The sequence below is a fragment of the Bos indicus x Bos taurus genome, chromosome 7 (assembly GCF_003369695.1).
Source record: "Bos indicus x Bos taurus breed Angus x Brahman F1 hybrid chromosome 7, Bos_hybrid_MaternalHap_v2.0, whole genome shotgun sequence".
Lineage (NCBI taxonomy): Eukaryota > Metazoa > Chordata > Mammalia > Artiodactyla > Bovidae > Bos > Bos indicus x Bos taurus.
In genome coordinates, this window is record NC_040082.1 from 71,349,224 (window position 1) to 71,374,293 (window position 25,070).

At 47.0% G+C, this 25,070-nt stretch overlaps 2 protein-coding genes and 1 pseudogene across 10 annotated transcripts; 1 reads left to right on the forward strand and 2 right to left on the reverse strand.

The window, feature by feature from the left end:
• Window positions 1-684: 684 nt before the first annotated feature.
• On the forward strand, window positions 685-4,657 carry NHP2 (NHP2 ribonucleoprotein). The gene is made up of 4 exons (XM_027546816.1): window positions 685-916; window positions 994-1,063; window positions 3,551-3,656; window positions 4,280-4,657. The coding sequence occupies exons 1-4, from the start codon at window positions 757-759 to the stop codon at window positions 4,403-4,405; spliced, it is 462 nt and encodes a 153-aa protein (XP_027402617.1). The 5' UTR covers window positions 685-756; the 3' UTR covers window positions 4,406-4,657.
• Window positions 4,658-5,521: 864 nt separating this feature from the next.
• On the reverse strand, window positions 5,522-23,277 carry RMND5B (required for meiotic nuclear division 5 homolog B). 9 transcript variants are annotated; one of them, XM_027546807.1, is made up of 13 exons: window positions 22,735-23,277; window positions 22,459-22,579; window positions 18,092-18,255; window positions 14,702-14,753; window positions 12,639-12,700; window positions 11,427-11,522; window positions 11,154-11,294; window positions 8,856-8,956; window positions 8,510-8,676; window positions 7,924-8,089; window positions 6,408-6,510; window positions 6,165-6,319; window positions 5,522-6,077 (listed from the first exon to the last, which is right to left on the reverse strand). In XM_027546807.1, the coding sequence occupies exons 3-13, from the start codon at window positions 18,167-18,169 to the stop codon at window positions 6,014-6,016; spliced, it is 1,185 nt and encodes a 394-aa protein (XP_027402608.1). In that variant the 5' UTR covers window positions 18,170-18,255; window positions 22,459-22,579; window positions 22,735-23,277; the 3' UTR covers window positions 5,522-6,013. The 9 variants fall into 9 exon arrangements, with proteins under 9 accessions (XP_027402608.1, XP_027402607.1, XP_027402613.1 ...); XM_027546806.1 differs by lacking the exon at window positions 14,702-14,753 and adding an exon at window positions 14,839-14,864 and having other exon boundaries at window positions 11,427-11,572; window positions 22,735-23,275; XM_027546812.1 differs by having other exon boundaries at window positions 11,427-11,572; window positions 22,735-23,253.
• LOC113895516 lies at window positions 16,712-17,644 on the reverse strand (annotated as a pseudogene).
• Window positions 23,278-25,070: the final 1,793 nt, after the last annotated feature.

A 25,070-nucleotide genomic window follows, 5' to 3' on the forward strand; every position in this document is an offset into this window, starting at 1 on the left:
TGAGAACCATGCTAGAACGAAGAAATCGCAAGCAGTGCCAGGCTTTACCTTAACCTTGGCACCTAGGGTACAGCACCCAGGACCAACTCAGGACCTGGCACCAGATGGGGATCGGAACTGCCCAAGTGAGGGATCAGATTCTAAGGAGGTTTGGAATCACACCTAAGACTTCCCATTCCACAACCCTGGTCGCAGACCCCGCCCTTTGAGCAAGGCTCCCGTCCACTTAGATGCGGTCACGCCCATACCGGTAGCTTCCTCCTCGCACCGCCAACACCTGTGACGCTGAACTCTCACACAAACCCAAGCCCGGATCCTAGTCCCTCTTCGCCTCCTCCAGGGCCCGCCTCCCTCCGGCCTTCGCCCCTCGCCTCATAGGCCCTCCGTTGTTTAGTCGCGAAGTTGTGTGCTATTCTTTGCGACTCAATGGACTGTAGCACGCTAGGCTCCTCTGCCTTTCACTATCTCCCGGAGTTTGCCCAAATTCACAGATTGCATGCCAACTCTTGTCCTAAACCGCTTCCGCCCCGCCTGCATTGAAGGGGTGGCCCCGCCCGCATTGAGGGGGTGGCCCCGCCCGCATTGAGGGGGTGGCCCCGCCCCTACTGCCAAGACTCCACCCCTCGGAGCTCCCTGTTTCCTAATTGGCTATGTCTTACTGCCTCTTCCCGCAGAGTAGCACGACCCGGAAGTGATTTCTGAAGTGCCGGCCGCGTGGACTTGTTCCTTGAGTGGTAGGTTGCCACAGTCGCTGCTATGACCAAAATAAAGGCAGATCCGGACGGGCCGGAGGCTCAGGCGGACGCGTGCTGCGGAGAGCGCACTTACCATGAACTGCTGGTGAATCTGAACCCCATCGCGCAGCCTCTGGCTTCTCGCCGTCTCACGCGGAAGCTCTACAAATGCATCAAGAAAGGTGCGGTGCACGCCGAGCCGGGGCGGGACGCGGGTGGCAGGCCGAGGCCCCCCCGACTGATTGTTCTGTCGTTGCAGCCGTGAAGCAGAAGCAGATTCGGCGCGGGGTGAAGGAGGTTCAGAAATTTATCAACAAAGGCGAGAAAGGGTAAGAATCCCCCCTACCCTCCGCCGGATTTCGGGGATGGTGTCCTGCTACTTAACAGGTAGTTGGTAAAAGTGCTCTGACTTGGGTCGTATGCAGAAGATACATTCCCTTCCGTACAGATGTCGATACCACTTACAAGAGCTCAAAGGGACATCTTGGGGAAGGTGAATTCCAGGGGAACCAAATTGTATAAGCCAACTTACTTAGGATTGATCCCAGCTTCATTCACTTAGCGACTATTTACCAAGTGTCTACTGTTTTTCAGGCACTGTGCTATGGGGAGACAATGGCAGTAATCAAATACACACAAAATTACAAGTTGTCATGGGTAAGCATGAAGGAAAAGTACAGGTTGCAGTGAGAATGACTTCATTATCCTACAGCTTTCTTTTTTGGCATTTTTCAGGATCTGAAAATTATTTGCATTTTTATTCCTTGTCCCTCTCACTCAGGCCAGAAAGCAAGCTCTTTGAGAACAGAATAAAGCCTCTCACTGCTTTATTTTCAGAAGTGCCTGGTACATTGTAGGTGCTCAAGAGCTAAATAATGCTGGGAGGATTTGGTGCTCTATGGAGTCTGACCTAGGTGGGTAGCTGAGGTCTGAAGATATAGGATTAGTTTGTGGCTTCCGGGTTTGGGGGGCATTCTGCCAGAAGAAAGTAGATTCCAGGGCAGGAGAGGGTAGTAGTGGATAGAAGTGCTACTTTCTCATGGGACTCTATAAGCCATTGTAAGTTTAGTTTTTGTACTCAGGAGTTTTGGAAGCCAATGAGTGTTAAAGTGAGGGGTGACATAATTATGTTTACACCTTTAGAAGGTTTTTCTGGCAACTTTGGAAAAGATGAGAGGTGGAAGAATAGATGGAGAAATTGAGATAGGTGGCTACTCTGGTGCAGAAGAGATGAGAGCAATTTTGATTGGGTTATTGATGACAGAGATGGAGAGAATTAAAGTGGATGGATGAGAGGACTTTTGCATACAGAGTGAGGAGGTGTGGGCTCCAGGCAGATGGACAGAGGGCCCGTTCACTAAGACAGTGAACAGTGAGGGAGCCAGATTTGTATAAGATCACGAGTCTGGTTTTAGACGTTTTCAAGGTGCCTTTTAAATATGGAAACCCTCTCCCTAGCAGAACTGTCAGATAGGCAGGTGGCTATATGGGTGTTCAGTTTGGGAGAGGGTTGGGTTGGAGAGAACAGATTTGGGAGTTGTCAATATAGAGTTGGCACTTGAAGCCTTGGTTACAGATGGGGTCAGCTGAGAGAACGTACTGACAGAGCAGAAAGACCAGGCTGTAGGAATACCAGCATTGAAAGGCTTCTCAGGAATTTCTTGGCAGTCCAGCAGTTAGGACTCCATGCTTCCACTGCAAGCGGGCCAGGGTTCCACCCTTGGTTGGGGAACTAACATCCCACAAGCTGCACAGCACGGCCAAAAACAATAAAGGCTACTCAAAGGAAGCGGAGCCTATATAGGAGGACAGTCTATGAGCCAAAGGAAAACTAGGAGCCTGCTAGTTAGTTCAAAGTAATGCTTTGAACCCAGGAGTTTTCCTTGTGTTTTCTGCTCCCCTAGAACAGACTCTTCCTTCTGTCATCAGGGCTCCTGAGGCCCTTGTCGCAGAACCCCATCACCTTGCCAGCTAGAACAGCTATAGATTCTCTGGCAAGCTTTTCTTGGTTCCCTATCACTCTTAGGAATGAGCCTTGAAACACTCAAGACCCTTATATGTGACTAGTTTTTCTAGCCTTCTTGTCAGCCTCATCTCCCCATTCTGAATTCCAAAGCCATCCCTGGCTCCCGACAACACCCATCCCCTGTGTATCTGGTATCTTTCTGATTCTCTCAACCTTAAATGCTTTCCCTGCCCCCCGCCCCTCTATGGGCTTCCCTCGTAGTTCAGTGGTAAAGAATCTGCCTGCCAAGGCAGGAGATGCAGGTTCGATCCTTGATCTGGGAAGATTCCCCTGGAGAAGGATATGGCAACCCACTCCAGTATTCTTGCCTGGAAAAATGCCATGGACAGAGGAGCCCGGCAGGCTACAGTCCATGGGGTCACAAAGAGTAGGACATGACTTAAGTGACTGGCAGCAACAAAGCCCCTCCGTGGGCTGCCTGACAGATGTTCATCATTCAGCTTTCCTCTCAAATGCTGCTTCCTGATTCCTTTCTTGATTGTCCAAGGAGAGCTGAGCGGTTACTCCTTGGCATCTCTCATACTTCATCTGTCCTGGTACAGTACCTTTTGTCACACTTGGTGGCATTTACTTGTTGCCAGGCAACAGAGATCACCTCCCCAGAGGAATGCACTCACCAAACAAATCTGAATGCATTTCTTAAGTTTGGGAGACATACATGATGGGGCTCCTTGAGGGCAGGGGCCAGTTTACCCATCTCTGTAGCCCCCAAGGCCCAGCTCAGAGGCCTCCCTTATGGATGAAAAGGGAACCAGCAAGCTGGGAATGACAGTGGTTTCTCTTATTTCAGGATTATGGTTTTGGCAGGAGACACGTTACCCATTGAGGTATACTGCCATCTCCCAGTTATGTGTGAAGACCGGAATTTGCCATATGTCTATATCCCCTCTAAGACGGTAAGGAGCCCCTGAGCCCCTGATCTTGGTCAGCACAGAAGAGGGTCTGGGATCAGGTTGGTGGCAGCAGGCCATAGTGGCAAACAGCATGAGCTTTGGAGCTAAAGACAGGCCTGGATGGATTCTTGGCTCTGCTGCTTCCCAGATGAGGGAATGCCTATAAGTCATCTCTCTGTACTTCTACTTCCTTGTAAAATGGGACTGTGGGAATGAAACAGAAGGTGAACTTGAATGTGTCAGTCCTGTTAGGTGAGTGCAGTGTTCAGAAGGGATGTTCTAGGGACCTGCAGCTGTCCTTACCCTTATATAACAGAGGCCAGGTCTCGGCTCCAAGGGGTGGAGAATAGCAGGGCCCTGGAAAGCATAGGCCCTGCTTAAGGGGACAGCCCCTACTGAGCTGGAGCCCTTTCACAATTGCCATATGGAACTGTAGGCCCAGTGTTGCTGGACCACAGCTTGAAAGTCTGCTGAGTTTAGATGGTGGCAACCAATTCAAAATGTTAACACTGACTGACTAGCACATGTCTGTGGGCTGGATTAGGCTGGTGGATCATCAGTTTGTGACTCCTTGGTGCACAGGTTGTGTGGCCTTTGTTCCAAACAGCTTTTTTCCTTCTCTGCAGGACCTGGGTGCAGCCGCTGGCTCTAAGCGCCCCACCTGCGTGATAATGGTCAAGCCCCATGAGGAATACCAGGAGGCCTATGACGAGTGCCTGGAGGAGGTGCAAGCCCTGCCCCCGCCCATGTGAAGGACTTAGGCACAACTGGGCACCTGCTCTAAAAACAGTGGCTTGGTGGCAGGCCAGTTGGCTGCCCTCCTGCTCCCCACGTTCAGACATCTCTGTGGTCCCGAGGCAGTATTCTTCCCAAGCAGCTCCAACAGCTACTTCACAACGGCAGAGCCAGCATCTTCTCTGACAGAGCTTGTTTCCTGTTGAGCTTCAGTGAAGACAGTTCCAAGAATGTGATGTGGGGGAAGTAAATCCTAAAACTAAAATGTGGTGAGTCTGCGGGTGTTTTTTTTTAAGCAGCAACTACTGGTGGGGCCAAGTTGTTGGTGGGGAGGAAAGAGCAGAAGTAACCTCCGTATAATGCTTGGTGTGAATGCTTGCCCACCAGGGTCAGTGCTGGACTCAAGCTGAGAACGGACCCTGCTCCCACCCTAAGCTTTCCACTCTACTTCTAAAGTAGCTGGGAGCTGCAGGGCAAGCCAGCTGAGCCCAGAACCCACTTCATAGAGCCTGTAGTTCCTATGTTGGGGACACCCCCATTCCTCTTTGCTTTTTCCCCCAAGAGCCTTAAATGCCACTGGGAAGCTGATGGACGCAATTTACCTGCCCACACAGTAAATTTTAAGTAGGTATTTGAAGCTAATGCAGAATCCCAGGCCATCTCTCCTACTTTGCCATTATGGCCCCAGTAACCTCATCTCTTCAAACATTTTAGACTTACAGTGCCTTCCTGCTCTCAGAGGCCCAGCGCAGACTCAGTACACACAGCAGCCAAGCTTCAGGCACCCTGCAATAAACTGGAAGGACCTTGAGCTTGAGGGTTGGAACTGGTTTAAACTCCAGGCTCTCTTCTTGATAAGCTGTGAGCCCTTCTGGGCAAGTCATTTCATCTTTCTATATCCCTTCACACCCGTTTCTAACGAGGAGGTAATACAATTATGTATATGTAAAAGCGTCTTGCCCAGGGTTTGCCATCTCCTAGCATTTTCTCCCAATCACATGCAGGTTGGGTTCTTTCCAACTACACTCTGTGGCTGCCATGCTCCCAACCAGCAGGCCCAGCACCTGTGCACGGTGGGCACAGGTAATTACATCTCGGTAATTCTTTGCCAGTGAAGCTAAAGGCAGGCAAAGTAAGGAGAAGGCCTGTGAATATATTTGCTCAAAGTTATAAAACAATGGCATTCAGTTCTATCCCGGACTACAGTGGGGAACTGACACATAGAGCTGTGAGGCTGTACAGTGGGAGGAGGGGACACAAGCCTTGGTGTAGCAGGAAGAGATCTGGCTGAGGGCAGGGATGGAAGACATCTGCTGTGCCCACCAAGTCCTTTGCTATTCTGTCAGTTGCCACCAGTCAACAGCAGATATAAAGAGCAGGAGGCAGAGCAGGAGTACAAGACGCCAGAGTTTCCCTGCCGTTCGTCAGGAAGCCAGCCAGCTGCCTGCTGTAGGATGTCTCATCTCCCTCCTTGGCCTCTGCCAGAGGGCCGGCCCTGCTGGTGGTGGCACTCCTCAGCCAGGTGCTCTGAAATGAACCACAGTTCACGGAAGCCAACCACCCCCACCAAGACAGACCTTGGTGGGTGAAAGACCTCTTGCAACATAGTTCCTCCCCAGCAGGAATCAGAATATGATGCGTTTCCCATCTGCTGGGTTCTGCTCCATGGGACAGTAGGGACACTTCAGCCTATAAAGGGAGAAGAACCAAGAATGTCTCAGGTGGCCAGCCAGCAGAAGAATCAACCTAAGGTGGAACAGAACCCCAGGAACTTACTTTCCTCCATTAATGAGCTTGTTGAGTGCATCTCGGGAGATGACATGGCCACAGATGAGCTTGATGGGAGGGTTGGAATCCGACGTCTGCTGGCGGAGGATGGGGCACGCGAACACTGAGTGGTACCAGCACTTCATGCCGAGTTCAATCTCAATCTGGGGAGGCCAACAGTGGGGTGAGCCCCCTTTCCTGTGGCGCTGTCCTCCCCAGTGCTCCCCCATACCTCCCCCTGCTGGGCCTCACCGGCAGCTCGTCCTTGTGACTCCAGACCCCAGAGCACTGCCTCTGCTCCATCACAGCTTTGATATTCATCAGCACAGGCAGCGCCACACAGCCAGAGGCGAAGCTGCAGAACAGAGAGCAGGGGCTGGAGAGACCAGCCTGACCAAGAGCCCAGCAGACAGACAAAAGGCCCAGCACACTGTCAGTACATGACTCAGCACAGGGTTTCAAAGTGGCACTTGATCAAACCAGTCCTTAAAAATCTCTCAGGTTACGCGTAAAGCCACATATGTGGTTCTATGTCTTAACTCTAGAAAGTCATTCTAGTGCACCCCAAAATTTGGACAAAAGGAACATCCAGGGGACAGATACCTGTTTATCCACTGATACGTCCTTGGTGTGACAGGGACACTAATGTTTGGAAGGGCCTCATCCTGCCTGTGTACCCCATTCTGTCATCACAGTGCACCTCTATAGCTGGTCATCAACCAGGGCACTTAGAAATGGGAAAAAGTAGATTCGGTTTTCACTAGGATTGGGGTGGGGATGGTGAACCAACTGACTGGAGCCTGGGGTGCCAAACCCCTGCAATACACAGAGCAGGTGTGCAAACAGAACCATCCTAAGGTGCCTGTGTTCGTGCTGGGGAAGACTGTTCTGCAACCAGAGTCCATGGGAAGAAACGAGGATGGAGCCTATCGCGACCAGGCAGGCAAATGCGCCCCATGCCTGGTTCCACAGCCAGCCTAAATAAAGTACATCACTGTATGTACATACACCACACGTGTACATGTGGGGTCAGGTCCAGGTGACCTTCATTCCCTATGAGGCCTTAGGAGCCTCTGTTTCTTCCTGTAAAATGAGGGTAGCAGTACCTGTAACTCTTCAGTTGGTTTGAAGCCATGAGGAGAATATGACTGTAAAGGAGCCTTCCAAGTGAAAGCTCTCAGCACCTGTGACTCAGCTGCTCAGTCTCCCTGAGGGAGGTGGTGTTTAAGACATGAGGTGGCCAGAAGGCCAGGCTGTCAGAGGGTCCTGTGATTACCCAGAGGTGAGGTGCAGGAGGCATGGACTTCATTCAAGAGACCTTACAAAATGGGAACCCTGACTCTGCCACTGACCTTGTGGTGACCCCAGGCCACAACTCTAAATCTGTTCTCCAACTGTAGTGTGTGTTGAGTCACTTCAGCCACGTCCGACTCTTTGTGACCCCATGGACTGTAGCCCACCAGGCTCCTTTGTCCATGAGAATCTCCAGGCAAGAATACTGGAGCAGGTTACCATTTCCTCCTCCAAGGGATCTTGCCTACCCGGGGACTGCCTACCCTTATGTTTCCTGCATAGCAGGCAGGTTTTTACCACGAGCGCCACCTGGGAGGGGTACTAGAATGAAAGGTAATTCCTACCTAGAAGGGTGACTGAGCAGCCAGTTTAGGTCTGTGAAGGCACTGAACACCATCTCTGGACAGGGCAGGGCCTTGACAAGTTGGGTTTCCCTCAGCCCGCCCCCTTGTACTGCCCACAAGGCTGACGATACCTGACACTGAGGGGTGACTCCACAGAAAGGCCCAACAGGGAACAAGCGTCACGGGTAAAGGTCTCACAGATCTCGGCCCAATGGCTGTTGTCCAGGAGATGGCAGTAGGGTGACTTCTCCAAACCCAGCTGCAGGTACACCAGACTGCCCATCATCACCTGGATCTCTACAAGGCAAAGGGGAATCAGGGTGCAAGGAGGCAGCCTTTCTCCAGACTCTGCCTCCAGCCCTCGGATGGCAGGGCTGAGAGGCAGTATGGGGAGCAGGCTGTGCCCCATGGCTCCCAGGCCCATGACCTGGCCAATCGAGGATTAAAATGCCCTCTGGCAAAGCCAGTTTCCCCTAAAATCCAGTGAGGAAGTAAGGTTTCAGGGCTGCATCTGTGGTAAGCATGACGTAGGGAGGGGTTTCAGTTTCTTCCCCATCGTTCCAGCCGCGTCAAGGAGCGGGTCTCAGGCTCTTGTCCCTCTGCTCCAGTACTAGCAAATCTTTTTTTGGGGGGAGGGGGCATGCCATATAGCATGTGAGGCAGTGCAGCATAAGGGAATGCATGTTGTAGGGGCCACCCCAGCACCCAGGCACGTACCCCGCTGGTGCACGTGAGCAAAGGGCTGGAAGTGCCGGGCGTAGCTGAGGGCCTCCAGCTGCTTCTCAGGGCCACCTGCCAGGAGACGGATGAACTGCAGTCGGTGCAGCTTGAACTCCAGGGAGCTATTGAGCTCCAGCAGGCGCTGCCTGTGGGAGACAGCCCACCTGGGAAGAAAGAGGCCAGCTGAGTGGGAGCTAGAAAGGCAAGAGAAGGGGGCTTGGCAGGGCCTCCAAAATTTTATGTGAGGCCCGTGAGACAGGGCTGGAGGTGTGTCAAGTATGCTGGGTGACGTGAAGAGCAGACAAGCCCTGTCCCCTGTGGGACCACCCAAAGGCCAACGTACTCCAGTGCTGGCCCCAGGTCTTGTTCATGCAGAGCTTCCAGGATACGATTCAACTCCAGGAAAGGCTGCTTGAAATCCAAGTCCACATTCAGTGTTGATTCCTAGAGGGAGAGAGAGCCATCTACCACTGGAGGACTGTGTTTCCAAACTTCTCTGCTCCACACCTAGTAAAACCTCATCCACCAAAGACAAGCCAGAGAGGGGCCATGGTCTCTTGCCAGTCCCTTGGACTCCTCTTTTTCCCAGTTCAAGTTTTGGGAGGCTGAGTGCCACATGCTGGCCTCCCAGAGGACAGACTGCAAACCCCACCCCATCTGCTGTGGTACTGGAGACCCACACTGAGTAGCATGGAGAGAAAATTACTCTCTTTCAATCCCCCTAATTACATTAAGGGAAAGCATCCTTTACGTTCACTGCCAGGGTGTCGTTTAACACCTGACAAGTACAACTTGGTCATTTTACTAGTCTTCCCTTTTAAGAAAAGGATTATCAGGCACTGAGAACTCTGGCGGACACCCAAATCCAGCTAGAAATTAATAATTTCACTTTCTATTGTATATATTTTGTAGCTACCTTCCATTTATGGCAGGGGCACTGATTTCTAAAATAAATGTATTTTAAGAGTAACAAAAGCAAAACAAACAAGCAGGACTACATCAAACAGTAGAGGAAACCATCAACAAAATGAAAAGGCAACAGGATAGGAAAAAATATCTGCAGATCGTGTTACCTAAGGAACTAATATCCAAAATATATAAAAACTCAATAGCAAAAAAAAAAAAAAATTCTTATAAAAAATGGAGAGAATATCTGAAGAGACATTTTTTCAAAGAAGACATCAAAATGGCCAACAGGCACATGAAAAGATGCCCTACCTCATTAATCATCAGGGCAATGCAAATCAACACCACAGTGAGTCATCACCTCACTCCTGTCAGAATGGTTGTTATCGAAAAGACAAGAAATAAGTGCTGGCAAGCGTGTGGAGAAAGGGGACCCTCATGCACCTCTGGTGGGCATGTAAACTGGTGCAGCCACTACAGATAACAGTACAGAAGTTCCTCAGAAAATGAGAATATGGCTACCATACGATCTGGCAATCCCACTTCTGGGTATTTTCCCAAAGAAAATGAAAGCACTAACTTGAAAAGATATCTGTACCGCTCCCCCCTTATTCACTGCAGCATTATTTACAATATATAAATATATTGCCAAGATAAGGAAGCAACCTAAGTGTCCATTTATGGATGAATAGATAAAATGTGGGGGGTATATATATATATATATATATATGTATACATACATACACAGTCGGTCAGTCATGTCCGACTCTGCAACCCAATCAACTGTATCCCACTGTCCTTGTGTCCATGGCTCCTCTGTCCATGGAATTCTCCAGAAGAGAATACTGGAGTGGGTAGCCATTCCCTTCCCAGGCATCAAACCCAAGTCTCTTGCATTGCAGGCAGATTCTTCACTATCTAAATATATATATGTATATATATATAATGAAATATTGCTTCTCAGATGGCACTGGTGGTAAAGAACCCGCCTGCCAATGCAGGAGACATAAGACACTTGGGTTCAATCCCTGGGTCAGAAAATCCCCTAGAGTAAGAAATGGCAACCCACTCCAGTATTCTTGCCTGGAAAATCCCACGCACAGGGAAGCCTGGTGGGCTACAGTCCACGGGGCTGCAAAGAGTCAGACACGACTGGGCAACTGAGCACGCACGCATTCAGCCATTAAAAAAAGTGGGGAAATCCTGTCATTTGTGATAACATGGATGGGAGCATTATGCTAAATGAAATGTGCCAGACAAAGACAGCTACTGTATAATCTCACTTACGTGTGGAATCTAAAAAGTTTTTGAGAACACCAAGCTCATAAATACAAAGAACAGATTGGTGCTTAAAAGAAGAGGAGGGTAGGGGGTGGGAGCAATGGATGAACTATTTTTGTTGTTTTTCGTTTTAATAAACTAAATGCAATTTTCAAAATAGAGATGAACTCATTTAAGGAAAGACTGCATCAGTGGAAACAAGGTAAAGGCACAGTCTTGACGGAAACCTTGGACTCCCCATGTGCAGTCCAGAGGCGAGGATGCCCTGCCAGGCCAACTGTCCACTGGAGACGGGTCTCTGAGAACAGGTGTTCCCCTGACACACATGTCTGAGTCATGTAAATAAACTGACCTGTCTGGATATAAAAAAAACAATGGGGTCCTAATGTAAAGAACGCTACCAAGCAGAAAGCAGAACAGGCAGGTCCCAGCACCTCCCCGGTGAGCCCGTTACCTGACACAGCTCCTCAGCGACACTGAGCATGCCCTGCTGATACAAGTGCTCCAAAATGGCCATCTGCAGGGTTTGCTGCTGCTTCTCCCGCGAGTCCCACACCGCGTCGGAGACCACACCGCAAATCTCAGAGTCAAAGTTCTGATGAGGACGAGAGACAGTGCCCTGTGACTCAGGCCTGCGCTTCTCACACTGGCCTCCCAAGGAGCCCTGCTACACACACACACGCCACAGGTATTCCCGCCCCCGGTCTGGAGCTGCCCACACGCTCACCCTGTCAATGGCTTTGCCCACTCGGGAAACACTGCTGTGAATGTCCTTGTGGTCCGAAGCCAGTTTCTGCACGGTGTCTTTTATCTTCCGGCAGCACTGTGACATAACCAGGGAGAGGGTAGCTGAGAGAGGGGTTCCCTGGACGGCTGCAGAGAAACAATGGTAATGAGTCAGGACTCGGACACAGAGGAGCAGACCTTGTCTCGGCCTCCCTATTCTAAATGCCAGCAGGGAGGCCTGGGAAGCAGCCCTAAACTCCAGAGTGAAAGACTCAGCTCCTATTCTGGGTCCCGCTACTCTTTAACTGTATGACTTGCAATTAGCCAACTGGAACAAGCCAGTTCATTGCCTGGAGTCTTCATTTCCTCATCTATAAAACAGGTGATAGCACTGGCCTTGGAGGCTGCTGTGAAATGAAGCTGTTCTGGCACTTACTGTGGTAAGTACTTGGTTTTAGCTCATTTAATCCTCACTACCATTATGTGCAATGGCACTGTTAGTAGCCTATACTCCAGCTGAGGAAGCTGAGGCAGTAACTTGCCAGAGCTCACAGCAGTGACAGATCTGAAGCCCTGGCTCCTCACCACCACGCCGGAAGGTTCCTTAATATCTCAAGGGAGACACCGCGTGGGAAGGCTTTGAATCATAAAGTATTATCCACACATTAATGCCTCTAACCCAGAGGACACCAGGCAGGCAGGGTCCATCAGGGAAGCACAAGGACGTTTCTGTCTCACAATACAGTGCTTTCCACCCCCATGGCGGGGTGAACCACATGAACTACAAAAGCGTGTGGGGCTTGGAATAGAGAAGAGCAGCCAGGCGCCTTCTTCCAGCCAGCATCTCTGCCCCTTCTTTAGATGGTAGCCTCTGGGTTCAGGGAGGAAAATATGACCCAGGGAAGATAACATGACCCATGAGGAGCAGGGAGTGTCTCAGCTCCGAGACCAGAAGCTCTGGAAGAGAAATGCATTCTGCCAGCTTGCTAAACAAACAAAATGTGCACTCCTGCAACTGCTGGAGCACCAGGGCCACCTCCAGAGAGCACTGCTCTGAAAATGAAGTCAGTGTAGACTAAAGGCATCATGTGAGCACCCAGATCCAACTGGGCTGGGCCTTTCAGTTACTTGAGACTATAAACCCAGCAGCCCAACCCCCCACTTTGTGTTTGTTTAATTAAGCTAGTCTGAGCTAGGTTTCTGTCACATTTACCTGAATGAGTCCTGACAAATACAAACAGGAGGTGGCGGCTGGGCCTACTCCTACTAGGATGGCTATAACCAAAAACAAAACAGGTAAAAACAAGTGTGGGTGAGGATGTGGGAAAACTGGAACTCTCATACATCGTTGGTGGGAATACAAAAAGTTGCAGTTACTTTGGAAAACAGTGTGCCAGCTCTTCAAAAAGTTGAACACAGAGTTACCATATGACCCAGCACATAAAAAAGAATGAAGCAATGATTCATGGCACAATAGGGATGAACCTTGAAAACACACTAAGTGAAAGAATATAAAAGGTCATATATTACATGATTCCATTTATATGAAGTATCCAGAACAGTCCACAGAAAGCAGGTTAGTGGTTGCCAGGGGCTGGAGAAGCAGAAATGGAATTATAAGGTAGGAAGTTAAACATGGGCAACCAGGGGAGGCCTGGCTGAAAGGGATGCAAGCTGATCTCTAAACTCCATCCCAGATACACCCAGGAGAGCTCACAGATGTGCCACAAAAATAACCACAGAGACGTTTCCAACTCCTGCGCATGCATCCCAGGCACACAGTGGATATAAACTAACCACAGGGGCTTCTCCAAGTAACCTTAGGTAGCTAGGAGCCCATTTAGGGTTCATAAATAGTCTGTCTATATATATATATATATATATATATATATATATATATATATATATATGATTATAACATATATATATATATGTATGTATGTATATATGATTATTATCAGAGTGAGTTATGGGAAGACATAAACAACAGAGCCTGCTTGCAGGCTTGCAATCGTCAACCGGCCTTGAGCGTACGCTGAAGGATCTTCCCAACCCAGGGATTGAACCCAGGTCTCCCTCATTGCAGGCAGATTCTTTACCAGCTGAGCCACAAGGGAAGCCCGAGAATACTGGAGTGGGTAGCCTATCCCTTCTCCAGTGGATTTTCCTGACCCAGGAATCGAACCGGGGTCTCCTGCATCACAGGCGGATTCTTTACCAACTGAACTATCAGGGAAGCCCTATATATATATATTATAACATGTATATATATATATATATATATTATAATGTGTGTGTATATATATATATATGTATATATGATTATAACAGACTGAATTATGGGAAGTCATAAACACCAGGGCCTGCTGTTATAGAACTTCCAATTGTCAATCGGCCTTGAGCATATGCCCATTTGCATTCCCTTTCGTTGATTATTGGTGGGTGTAAGCCCTATTCTGCACAGGGCATAACCAATAGGAGGCGACAGGAAGCCAAGAGGCAAGGGGAGGACAACTCCTTTGGGGTCGGCCTGCTCCCATGTCTTGTGAGTGTCTTATAAAAGATCTATCTGCTTGAGCTGAACTGAGCTCTTAACTTGTTTGTTGTTTTAAACCTTTTAGTTCATTGTTCCAAATTTTTATTGTGACAGACAAGAACTGAGGAAGAGAGATAAACCAACCTGACAGAGTGATTATTAATGGGTGGGGGATTCTTTTGAGAGAGATGAAAATGTTCTCTAATTAGTGGTAATGAATGTATGATTCTGGAAATATACTAAAATCCACTAGATTGTATACTTTAAAAGGGTAAATTTTAATGTGAGTTATAGCTCAATCCAAAAAAAAAGGACATAGGAAATAGGGGTTACCTCTTGTCAAATCTTAGACAACTTGATAGTAACAGTAATGGATTGTAACCCATTGAATAAAATAAGAATTTATGAGCATGAACTTAAGGAAGATGGGCAAGCTTCTTTCTTATATTAAATGCCTACTAACAAGTGTATAGGAAATGATAGAGCAGGAAAAACCACTTATGTTGAAGCTAACTCTGTAATGATTTGTTCAGGCAAGAATTGTCAAGGGATGAGAAAACCAATGAGGCAGAGTCTGAAGAAGCACAGCAAATGTATATAGTCTCAAAGTATCTCCCCACAAATTACTTATTAACTCTACAGACAGAAATATTAACATTATTAGGGTGTAGGAACCTGGCAGACACCATCTTAACCAAGTGATCAAAGTTAACATCACCCATAATGGAACAAGCTGATACCTTGTACCTCCTGATGTGATGCACTGAGAAACACATCAGTTCTGAAGTAATCCTGCCCAAAATGCAAAAAAAAAAAAAAAAAGATGAGGAAAGAGCAAACAAATTCAAATCAAGAGACATTCTTCAAAATCACTGACCTTAATGTTCCCAAAATGTCAATGTCCTGAAAGACAAAAGCACGTGGTAGAAATATCCCAGACTAAAAAACTAAAGATTAGACACAAGAAACTACGTGTAGTGCTTGATCTTAGATCAGAGCCTGGACCGGGAAATAAAATGCTTTATGAAAATTACTGGGTAATGGCGAATTGAAATATGAGCTATATTCATTAGCTATATTCACTTAATTTTTTATCTTAACATTTACTTCTCTCATAAAGAAGTTACTTTTTTAAAAACTACAATTTAGAGGGGATGAAGGTGAAAAAAGGAGTGCAATAACTATGAATGTTCTACTTCAAAAACTGTCTGACATCTGCATCAGAAGACTTCTGCATCTATCAGATGCATCTATCTGCATCTGTCTTTCTGTGTCTTCCTTTTCATGTGCCACAGAAAGAGTTCGATACACTTTACAAAATTCATTACATTGAAGACCATTTCCCATATCTGCTACCATAAACCAAGAAATCGATTTATTCCAGGTTACTTATGGAGAATTAATCACATGGGAAAATGTAAGACTTCTTTTTCAAAAATTAAAGTACTTCACTGTACTTGGCATTCCTATACATAATGATGTGAACTCAAAGACTGAAAGCGTTGGGACTTCCCTAGTGGTCCAGTGGCTAAGACTGAGCTCCTAATGCAGGGGGTGTGGGTTTGATCCCTGGTCTGGGAACCAGATTACACATGCCACAACTAAAAAGGTCCTACAAGCTGAAACTAAGACCCAGTGCAGCCAAATAAATAAGTTAAAAAAAAAAAAAGACTGAAAGCATTAATGGTATATAATTAAAATTCATGGGCTTAGTTAGATATTAAAACAGTTTTAATATTTAGAATCCTCTGTAACAAATATTGCAGAACAATAAATCAGAATATAAACACAAGGCACTCTCCTTTGGAGTTCTCCTCTGCTTAAGTGGTGGCATTATATAACATACAAAGTTGTTCCAAAATAATTGTACATACTTGCTGTAGCCTCAGAAACAAGAAGAAATCTGAAAAAGTGAGGCCAAAAGAATTATGGGCACTATGTATAAGGACCAAAAACTCATGAATCCCTCCATTTCTAAGGATTTCTAAAACCTACCTTCCTGATTTCAAGGGAAAATTTACTCAAAAGAGAAAACTAAAGAACACATCCCACACACTTACAGCTTTACTGATAGGGTATAGCCATTATGTCAAATTCAGCCATCAATGTACAACCTCATTTCCCATTTAAATTTAATAAGAATATATTTTATTTTAAATGGGACACAGCGGCCAAGTTGGAGAAGGAAATGGCAACCCACTCCAGTAACCTTGCCTGGAAAATTCCATGGACAGAGGAGGCTGGTGCGCCACAGTCCATGTTGTCGCAAAGAGTCGAACACGACTGAGTGACTAAACAAGTGCAAACTGCCATGACTTGAAGAATAACCTTCAAGTTCATGTACACTCTGATTCTCTCCCATGCCTGCTTTTCATACTTCAAATATCACAAAAAGCATTACTTCCGCAAATCATGAAAGCACAATGAAATCACTGCACAGAAAAAAATGGACATTTCATTTCATTCTTTCTTAATACTAGATAGTGAAAACTATATAGTGAAAACAGATGTATTTATAACTTAAGCATACTTCATAAAATCATTATTCATCAAAAACAGACAAATGTTTACAAAGAACATTTAATTTAAATTTCATAATCGCTTATAAAATGACACTTGAAAGAGTGACCTAATAAAATAAGTCTGATCAAGAGACAGTGAACTATAAATACAAAATATACCACAATGTTGTTTGGGGTACACATGTATACATTACTATATTTAAAAAGCATAACCAACAAGGACCTACGGTACAGCACATGGAACTCTGCTCAGTACCACGTGGCAGCCTGGACGGGAGGGGAGCCCTGGGGAGAATGGATACGTGCACATGAATGGCTGCGCCCTTCAGTGCGCACAGGAAACTGTCGCAGCACTGTTAATCGGCTATACCCCAATACAAAATAAAAGTTCAAAAATATATATATACCACAATGTTAAAAACCTCATAGTGTTCTATAAGAAAACCAATAAAGGTAACAATCTTACTGAGGAAAAAAGTATTCAGCATTACAAATTTAAAATGCAAAGTTTTATACATGAATTCAATAAAGGATACATTTAAACCTTACAATACCACATAATCATCATCTATTTTGTGGAAAACAATAAAAATTATGTACTTTTTAATATGTGTACATCAAAACCGAAAGGTTAATTTTTACTTTTTCCTCTATTGGGAACTTTGGATGCATTATTAGGTTTTGGATCCCAGAGGGTATTTTTTTACAAATCTTGAAGCTGCACCGCTGTCCAACTTGCTAGCCTTTTTCTTGCCTGTTATTTCTTTGACTCTGTTCATGTACACTCTGATTCTCTCCAATTCCTGCTTTACTGGATGTTCCTTACGACTGACTCCATGAGTTGCCAAATAAACCCCAAACACTGAATTTAACGTGTAAGCCAGAAACTAAATCCACTTTTACCTGTTCAAGTGGGTCCAACTTCTACAACATCTCATTTCTAGAGACAGACATCTTGTTCTTCAGCATCTCATCCACACCACCAATGGAATTCTCAAAGGTTGATAAATATTCATGAATTTCTACTGGATAGTCCTCATTAATTTCCTCACCTGCCATTACCATCAACTGGCAGACCTTCTACTCCTGCCTCCCAGAAACTAGTCAGTGGCTTGTTTAACTTCTTGATTTTAATAATTACACTGAACTTACGTAAGAGAATGCCCTTGACCTTAGGTCATACTTAGCTGTATAATATCTGCAGCTTACTTTGTAGTGGTTTTAAAAGTAATAAGAATATGTGAGAAAACTGATAAAACAAATATGGCAACATATTAGCAGTTGGTGAATCTAGGTAAAGGGATATATATGAACTCTTTACACTGTTCTTAGAACTTTTCTGTAAATTTGAAAACATCTTAAAATGTCTTAAACATTCAAAATAGAAAAGTAAATTGAAAACGTAAATGATCTCAGGTAAATTAACAATTTCTGTTGAGTTTTCTGAAATAGTTCAGAGACTTGCATTGTCCCCTGTTGAAGAGTCCTAAGGACCCATGTTATCAATGCCCTAACCACCATCCTTCCAGAACTCTGTCATCAAGCAGCCTTGGGGTCTCCTAGGCCCCTAGGGAGGCAGATGTGGGACTCTCATGAGGGGACACCCACCTGTGCTGGCCAGCTCAGCCCGCAGCTGGCCCACATAGTGCAGCAGCTCCTCCAGGCTCTGTTCACAGTGCTGCCCATAGGTCAGGAACTTCTGCAGGACCTTGTCCACCTCTCTCTCCACACTTGCACACTGCTCCATAGCAGCCACTGTGTCAGGCCCCCACCTGGGTCAGAGGGGCAGTGAAGAGGGCTTCCAGATCCCACCTTACCATTTCCGTATCATATTTCAATGCTTAGAAATTCCCAGCCTAACATGTACATACACAGCTTCCATAACCCCCAGCCAGGGTGCCCACTGGAGGGTGAAGGGAGACAGGACAGGGGTCTTCTGAATCATGTTAAGAAAATTACTCCTGTGTTCATTGTTTTCAACTCTTCATCAGAATCTTCATCCATCTCTCTTCCTTTTTTTTGGCTGATCCCAGCATGCAGGGATCTTAGTTCCCTGACCAGGGATCAAACCCATGACCCCTGTACTGGAATCATGAAGTCTTAACCACTGTACCACCAGGGGATTCCCTTCATCTCTTTTTTTAATTAAAATGGAGAGCAGGCCTTGCAGAGCCCTCAGTAGGCAATACTATCTATACTCCATCACAGCTCCACACCTTGGTATGCTCTCTATCACCCTTCACCTCCTCAACTACTGGAGAAAATGGGCCATCAGAGGTCATCTTCTGCAACTATCCCTAGCCTGCTCCCACCTGGCTCTCTCCACTCCCACTTGGCATCCTTCTATTTCAGTTTTGATCACTGGGTAATGATCTGTTTGAGGGCCTGCCTCCCCCACTAGACTAGAAAATCTCTTACTGTAACACAACTTTCCTTCTCATTATACCACTGAAAGAGAGTTGACTTTTCTTGTTCTACCTTTCCTCCCACTGAGGTCCCACTGCTAAATCCCTTCAACACTGGGCCACTGCTCCCTTCCCTTTCAGAGCAGCCTGTGACACTGAACACACAGACAATCCTTAAAATGTTAGTGACAGAGTTGATTTCACTCCTCATCCCTCCATCTACAGGATTTAAAGTGAAAGTCATTCAGTTGTGTTCAACTCTTTGCAACCCCATGGACTGCAGCCTGCCAGGCCCCTCTGTCCACGGAATTCTCCAGGCCAGAATACTGGAGTGGGTAGCCGTTCCCTTTTCCAGGGGATCTTCCCAACCCAGGGACTGAACCCAGGTCTCTCACATTGCAGGCAGATTCTTTACTGTCTGGGCCACCAGGGAAGCTCTCCCCTCAAAAAAGTGAGAGGGTTCTATCAAATGCACCTCTCAAATGATCAGATCTAGCCAGCTGTTCTCTCTCTCAAAGAAGGGTACGGAGTAACACCACAAAGAGAGTTCTGTGTCCAAAGTGACCATTGGGATTCTCCCAGTTTTACCAGACCCTCCTCCATTCCCACCAGCACTGTTAGTTCTGGCCCCATCACCTCAGCTGAACCTGAAGCCAGTGTCTCCTTATCAAACGGGTGATGAGTGATGGAGAAGTGGTACGCAGGGCCTTGAGAGGTATTCATGTCCTCCCTCCATATGGCTGACACTATCACACTAGAATTTGTTCATCACCGTGTCTAGAAAACATGCCCCCCTTTTCATGCTCCCTGAAGAAATACCCTATAACTGGATATGAACCATTACAAGCGAAATATAACAGGGATACCTGTTGGAAATAATATACTATAATTATTACTATTAATAGTTAATATTTCATAGGGGCTTATTATGTGATAGGAACTACTCTAATGACTTGGCATAATTAACTAATTTACTTAATTCTTACAACTGCACTATGAGGCAGGCACAATTATGAGACCCACTTTACAGAACACAAAATGAAATTCAGATTAAGTAAACTGCTCAAGGTCACATTGCTGCAAAGTAGAGGGTCTCGAACTAAAGCTGGGCAGTCTGGCTCCAGAGCCCCTCTCTGAAGCACTCTGCATCACAGTCCTCTGGACCAGCTTAACAGGCCACCATCTCACCAGGAAAGGAACACAGCCAATATTTGTGGTTGGAATGAGTATACAGCAAGGATTTATGATGACAAGAAACAGGAAAGTAACCTCACAGCCTATGAGATGATCAACTAGGAAAGATGGCAGTACAAAAGAGTATTTGCCAAAAGTGTCTGGGAACCAGAATCACAATTTACCAAAAATAAACACAGCTCAAGAAAGGTTAGGACCTCACCAATGTCAAAGAGTATGACCCTGTCAGACATCAACTAATACCAGGATTATTAAAGTTAGTTAAGTAGCTCAGTTGTGTCCGACTCTTTGCAACCCGTGGATTGTAGCCTACCAGGCTCCTCCCTCCATGGGATTCTCCAGGCCAGAATACTGGAGTGGGTTGCCATTTCCTTCTCCAGGATTATTAAAGGGAAGCCCAAGTCAGCAACTTGAAACTGAATTAAAAAGCTGAGGAAGGAGATGGAATTTTTATCCCAGTGCTGGGTGTTGTGGCAGGGAGCTTGAGACAACTCAGGAGCCTAGAGGAAGTTGTAAGTCAAGGAAGTAAAATCTGGGAGATGCATCTGTGGAACGTGGGGTAGCACTGAGAAACCACAGCAACATCAGTAAGATCCCAAAACATGGTACTGAAGGAAAAAAAGAAACAAAATTAAGTCCAGGCAGAATACCATTTATGCACTTTTAAAATATAGGTATACAACCAAGGACACACGCAAATAAAAGGGTATATACCAAACACATAAGAGAGTGGCTTTCTGCAGTCGGGGCGGAGGTGAAGGGAATGGCGGGAGGAATAGGGATAAAAGGGAAATATGTAAATAAATGCCAAGGATAAAAATGGCTTGTGTGGACCAGTTAACGTACCATGAACTGACAAGTGTGATTACCTCAAGAAAAATTTTTTAATGAACGAGATGGGAAAATAGAACTGCCTGCAGGTATTCCATCTGAAAAGCCCAAGAGGCCAATTCAGTGTGTCCAGGGTAAGCCACTTTGTCTTAGTCACAGTTGGTCATCTTCACCAGAACAAGGATGGATGAGTGGGAGTCTGTCTTCAGGATTAATCCAGGGAATTTCACTTCCATTGTCCTAAGCCCTCCTCCCCAAGGTCTCACATGGACAGAAATTATCTACCAGGGTGATCACCCCAAAACAACACGTCAGATCCTGTCACCCTTTACTCATCACTGCCATGGTTTGACACAGAAGGCCTTTGCAATTGTACATTCACTCACTTCCTCTGCATGAGCTGTTCCTACGTCTAGAGTACCACTCTTCCTATGTCTAGAGTGTTCTCTGCAAGAACACAAGATGACATTTAATCATCAGCTCCCCCATGAAGCCCTCAATGAAATCTCCCTGCCTCCTCCCCTGCTTCACAAACCAAACCTCTATCAAGGGTGCCCCATACCACAGACATCTGAGTTCTCAGCACTTCAGCACAGTAACTGCCCATTCACATGTCTGTCTCCCCACACTAGACTGTGAGCTGCTCAGGGATGGAGTCCGATCTCATCTTCTCTCCCCAGGCCTATGGCCTGGTCCACAGTGGGTACATGCTCTTCCTAATCAGGGGACCGGAACTCAAACTTGTCCTGGTTGGGCAGGAAGAGACATGAGTGAAATAATGAAATCCCCACCCAGGCGTGTGCACAGGGGTCTTGTCCTCAGTCTTCAGTATCCTAACACAAGAGGGGCACCTTCTGGGGTGAACAGGTAAGGAGAGAAGTTTGTGCAAATCACAGAAAGTCCCCTTTGCTTGACACAGAACTGAACAGCCTCTGCTGGCCCAACACTTAACCTTTTACACCCCCCACCTCTATCCATTCTTCACCTTATACATCACTCCTCTGCTTAAAACCCAATAGAGTGTGCTTTCCTGGGGGTACAGTGGATAAGAATCAGCCTGCCAATGCAGGGTTCCCTGGTCTGGGAAGATTCCACATGCTGTGGAGCAACTGAAGCCCATGTGCCACAACTGAGCCTCTGTGCCCCAACTAATGAAGCCTGCATGCCTAGAGCTCAGGCTCTACAACAGAAGCCTTTGCAATGAGAAACTCGTGAACCACAATGAAAAGTAGCCCCTGCTTGCTCCAACTAGAGGAAGCCCATGAGCAGCAACAAAAGCCCAGCACAACAAAAAGATACAGAATTTAAAAAAAAAAAAAAAAAAGATTTACACATACTTAAAAACCACCCTTGTTTTTATGGTCTACAAGGTTCTCTGTGACTCCAAACCACCTCTCCAACCTCATCTCCTACCACTGTCCCTCTCAATGGCCATATTCCAATCACACTAGTTTTCTGTTTCTCGAACATCAGCTTATTTCCACCTCCGGGTTTTTCCCACTGCCTAGAACACTTCTCCCAGATCATCTCCCTATGACAGGTTACCTCCAACTCGGCCGGGTCGCGATTGGATGGGACGTGTCGGTTCGAGCGACCTCCCCAGTAGGGGCGGCTTCTCAAATTTCTCTGAGAATGCAAGGGTCCAACTCCCTGCCCGGGCCGAGATCTGCGGAGAAAACAAACCCGAGGGAGGACTGGAGAAGGGAGCTTAGTCCCGAAGCTTGGAAGGAGAGCCGGGGACTGGGAGCCTGCCGGAGCAACTGCCCACCGCGCCACGCCCTTGAGCCGCACCTCCCAGGCGGGAGGCCAGGGGGCTCTCACCTGCTCCTGCAGCCGGGTCTCTGGTTTTCGGTGCAGCTGTCAACGGAACCGGAAGCCACGGCAGTTGCTCAGCCGCTCCGGACTCGCCCACTCACGGCTTCGCGGAGGGGTGGCCGAGCCTCCCCCTTCCGCGCACTAAGAGTGAAGTCGGCCACAGGATCCGGGCGGCGGCTAGAAATTGCACCTTAGATGTTTGCTGCGGCTGTGACGGGGATCCCCTGGGCAGCCCGAGGGGAAGGGGCCCCAGCCGCCAACGCCGCTGGCTGGGCCCCGACTTTCCACGTGTGCGGGAAGGAGTCGGAGCAACTCACTCGCTGGCCAGCAAGGGTACGCGGGGCGGCTCAGCAGTAAGAAGCTCTAGACCAGAAACGACTGTGCCGCCCCAGCTCCTCGCCCTCCACTCTCATTCAAAGTAAAGACAATAGCACACAATACAGTGCACGTAAGGTCCAACAGTTAGGCTTTCCCGCGATGGCGCCTGACACTGGGCAATTATATTCAGCTGTGAGGTACTCAGCCCTGCTCTGCTGCCCTCCATTGGTCGCTCTCTTTGCAGAACGGAGAAGAGACAGGGGTTGCACAACCGCCCTGAGGCGGAAGGGTAAGCTGAAGGAGGAGAGAGTAGGCGGTGACCCTAAGGACTGAACTCACAACCCTCCCAGGCACACTTGCTTTGCAGGGAAGGGGTAGAGAAGCCCCTCCCGCCCCACCCCCTCCAACGGCTTCGGGGACTTGGAATAGAAACATCCCGAAAAGGTCTCTTTTTCCCTGACTTCCTGCTTCCTTTTAGGGCCAGTACCTCTTCCCCATCCCAACAGAACACCTTGCACAATCTTGGTTTGTTTTCTGTATAGCACTTGCACAATCCAGTCCTGTTTTCTTTATAATCTTTGACTTTTAAATTGTCTTGAGCGTTTATTTGTTTATTCTGGTTTCCTGCCCCTAACTCTCCCCACCCTTCCTTTCAGAATAAAAGCTCCATTGGGGCCAGCACTTGGTATCATTCGCTGTTGTATCCCCAACATCCTGTGCTTGGAACACTGGAGGTGCTCAGAAATAGTCTAAAGTAGCCAGTATCCTCTGTTTATGAATGAGGAAACGTCGGCTTCAAACCTGATGAAACTTGCAGGGAAGAGGGCGGTCAACAGCCCCTCCAGGAACCTACAGAGTTGTCAGAGCATCCCAGAGAAGCTTGTCTGCACCGGGAGTCTGGGTGGTCCTGGCCCAGGTGGGAGTTGTGGGGGTCGGAGGGTTGAGTGAACCTTGCCTGGGGCCACTGATCTGAAGCTGAGTTCACTCCAGCAGGACCTCACAGGCTTTCGCAAACACATGCCCCAGGCTTCCCCACTTTGGAGGAACCTGCTTCTCAGCCACACTTGGGTGTGAGCAAAACTCAAAATGCCCAGCTCACATGTCATGCTCCCTCACCTGTCAAGATGGTTTTGTCACTTTTCAGAGCACAACATGTTTTCTTACCTAGCTAATTTTGTCAGCCTTTCCTCATTGGGACTGTGTGATTTTATTTCATTTCGTTTTATTGGAGTGTGGCTGCTTCAAAGCAGAAGAACTTAGCTGTTCTCCACTAACTCATTAACAGTCTGCTTCACCTTTTGCTAGTTTCCTAGGATTTTATTTTTAAAATGTAATTCTATTTTATTTTGCAGGGGATGGTGCAAAGTATGACTTATTTTTCCCCACAGTTCTGTCTGGTTATCCCAGAACTGCTTATAAAATAATCCTGCCTTCCCTTCTCATTTTGGAAGCCCATTACCATAATACCAAGGTTTTTCTTCAAAATGAAGTCTATTTCTAGTTCTTCATTCTTCCCACTGAGGTATAGTTTTATTTTTACACCAATGTCATATTGTTTGGGGCTTCCCAGGTGGCTCAGTGGGTAAAGAATCCACCTGTAATGCAAGAGACACAGGAAATGCGGGTTTGATCCCTGGTCAGGAAGATCCCCTGGAGGAGGACATGGCAACCCACTCCAGTATTCTTGCCTGGAGAATCCCATGGACAGAGGAGCCTGGTGGGGTCATAAAGAGTTTGAAGAGACTGAGCATGCACTCACCCTTGCATATTGTTTTACTCACTACTTTGAAATCGGGATTAAACACTGCTCACACACACACACACAAACACAATGTTATTGAGAAAGCGGATCACTGGTTGCCTGAGGGTGGAGCAGAAGGATAGAGGGACGGGGAGGGGGGCAGTGGAATTTGGGAGGATGATGAAACCATATTGTATCTTGGCTTAGGGCTGGTTGTACAATTCTGTATTGTCAAAACATTGAATTTTTCTCTATATAAATTATACTTTTAAAATGGCAGGGA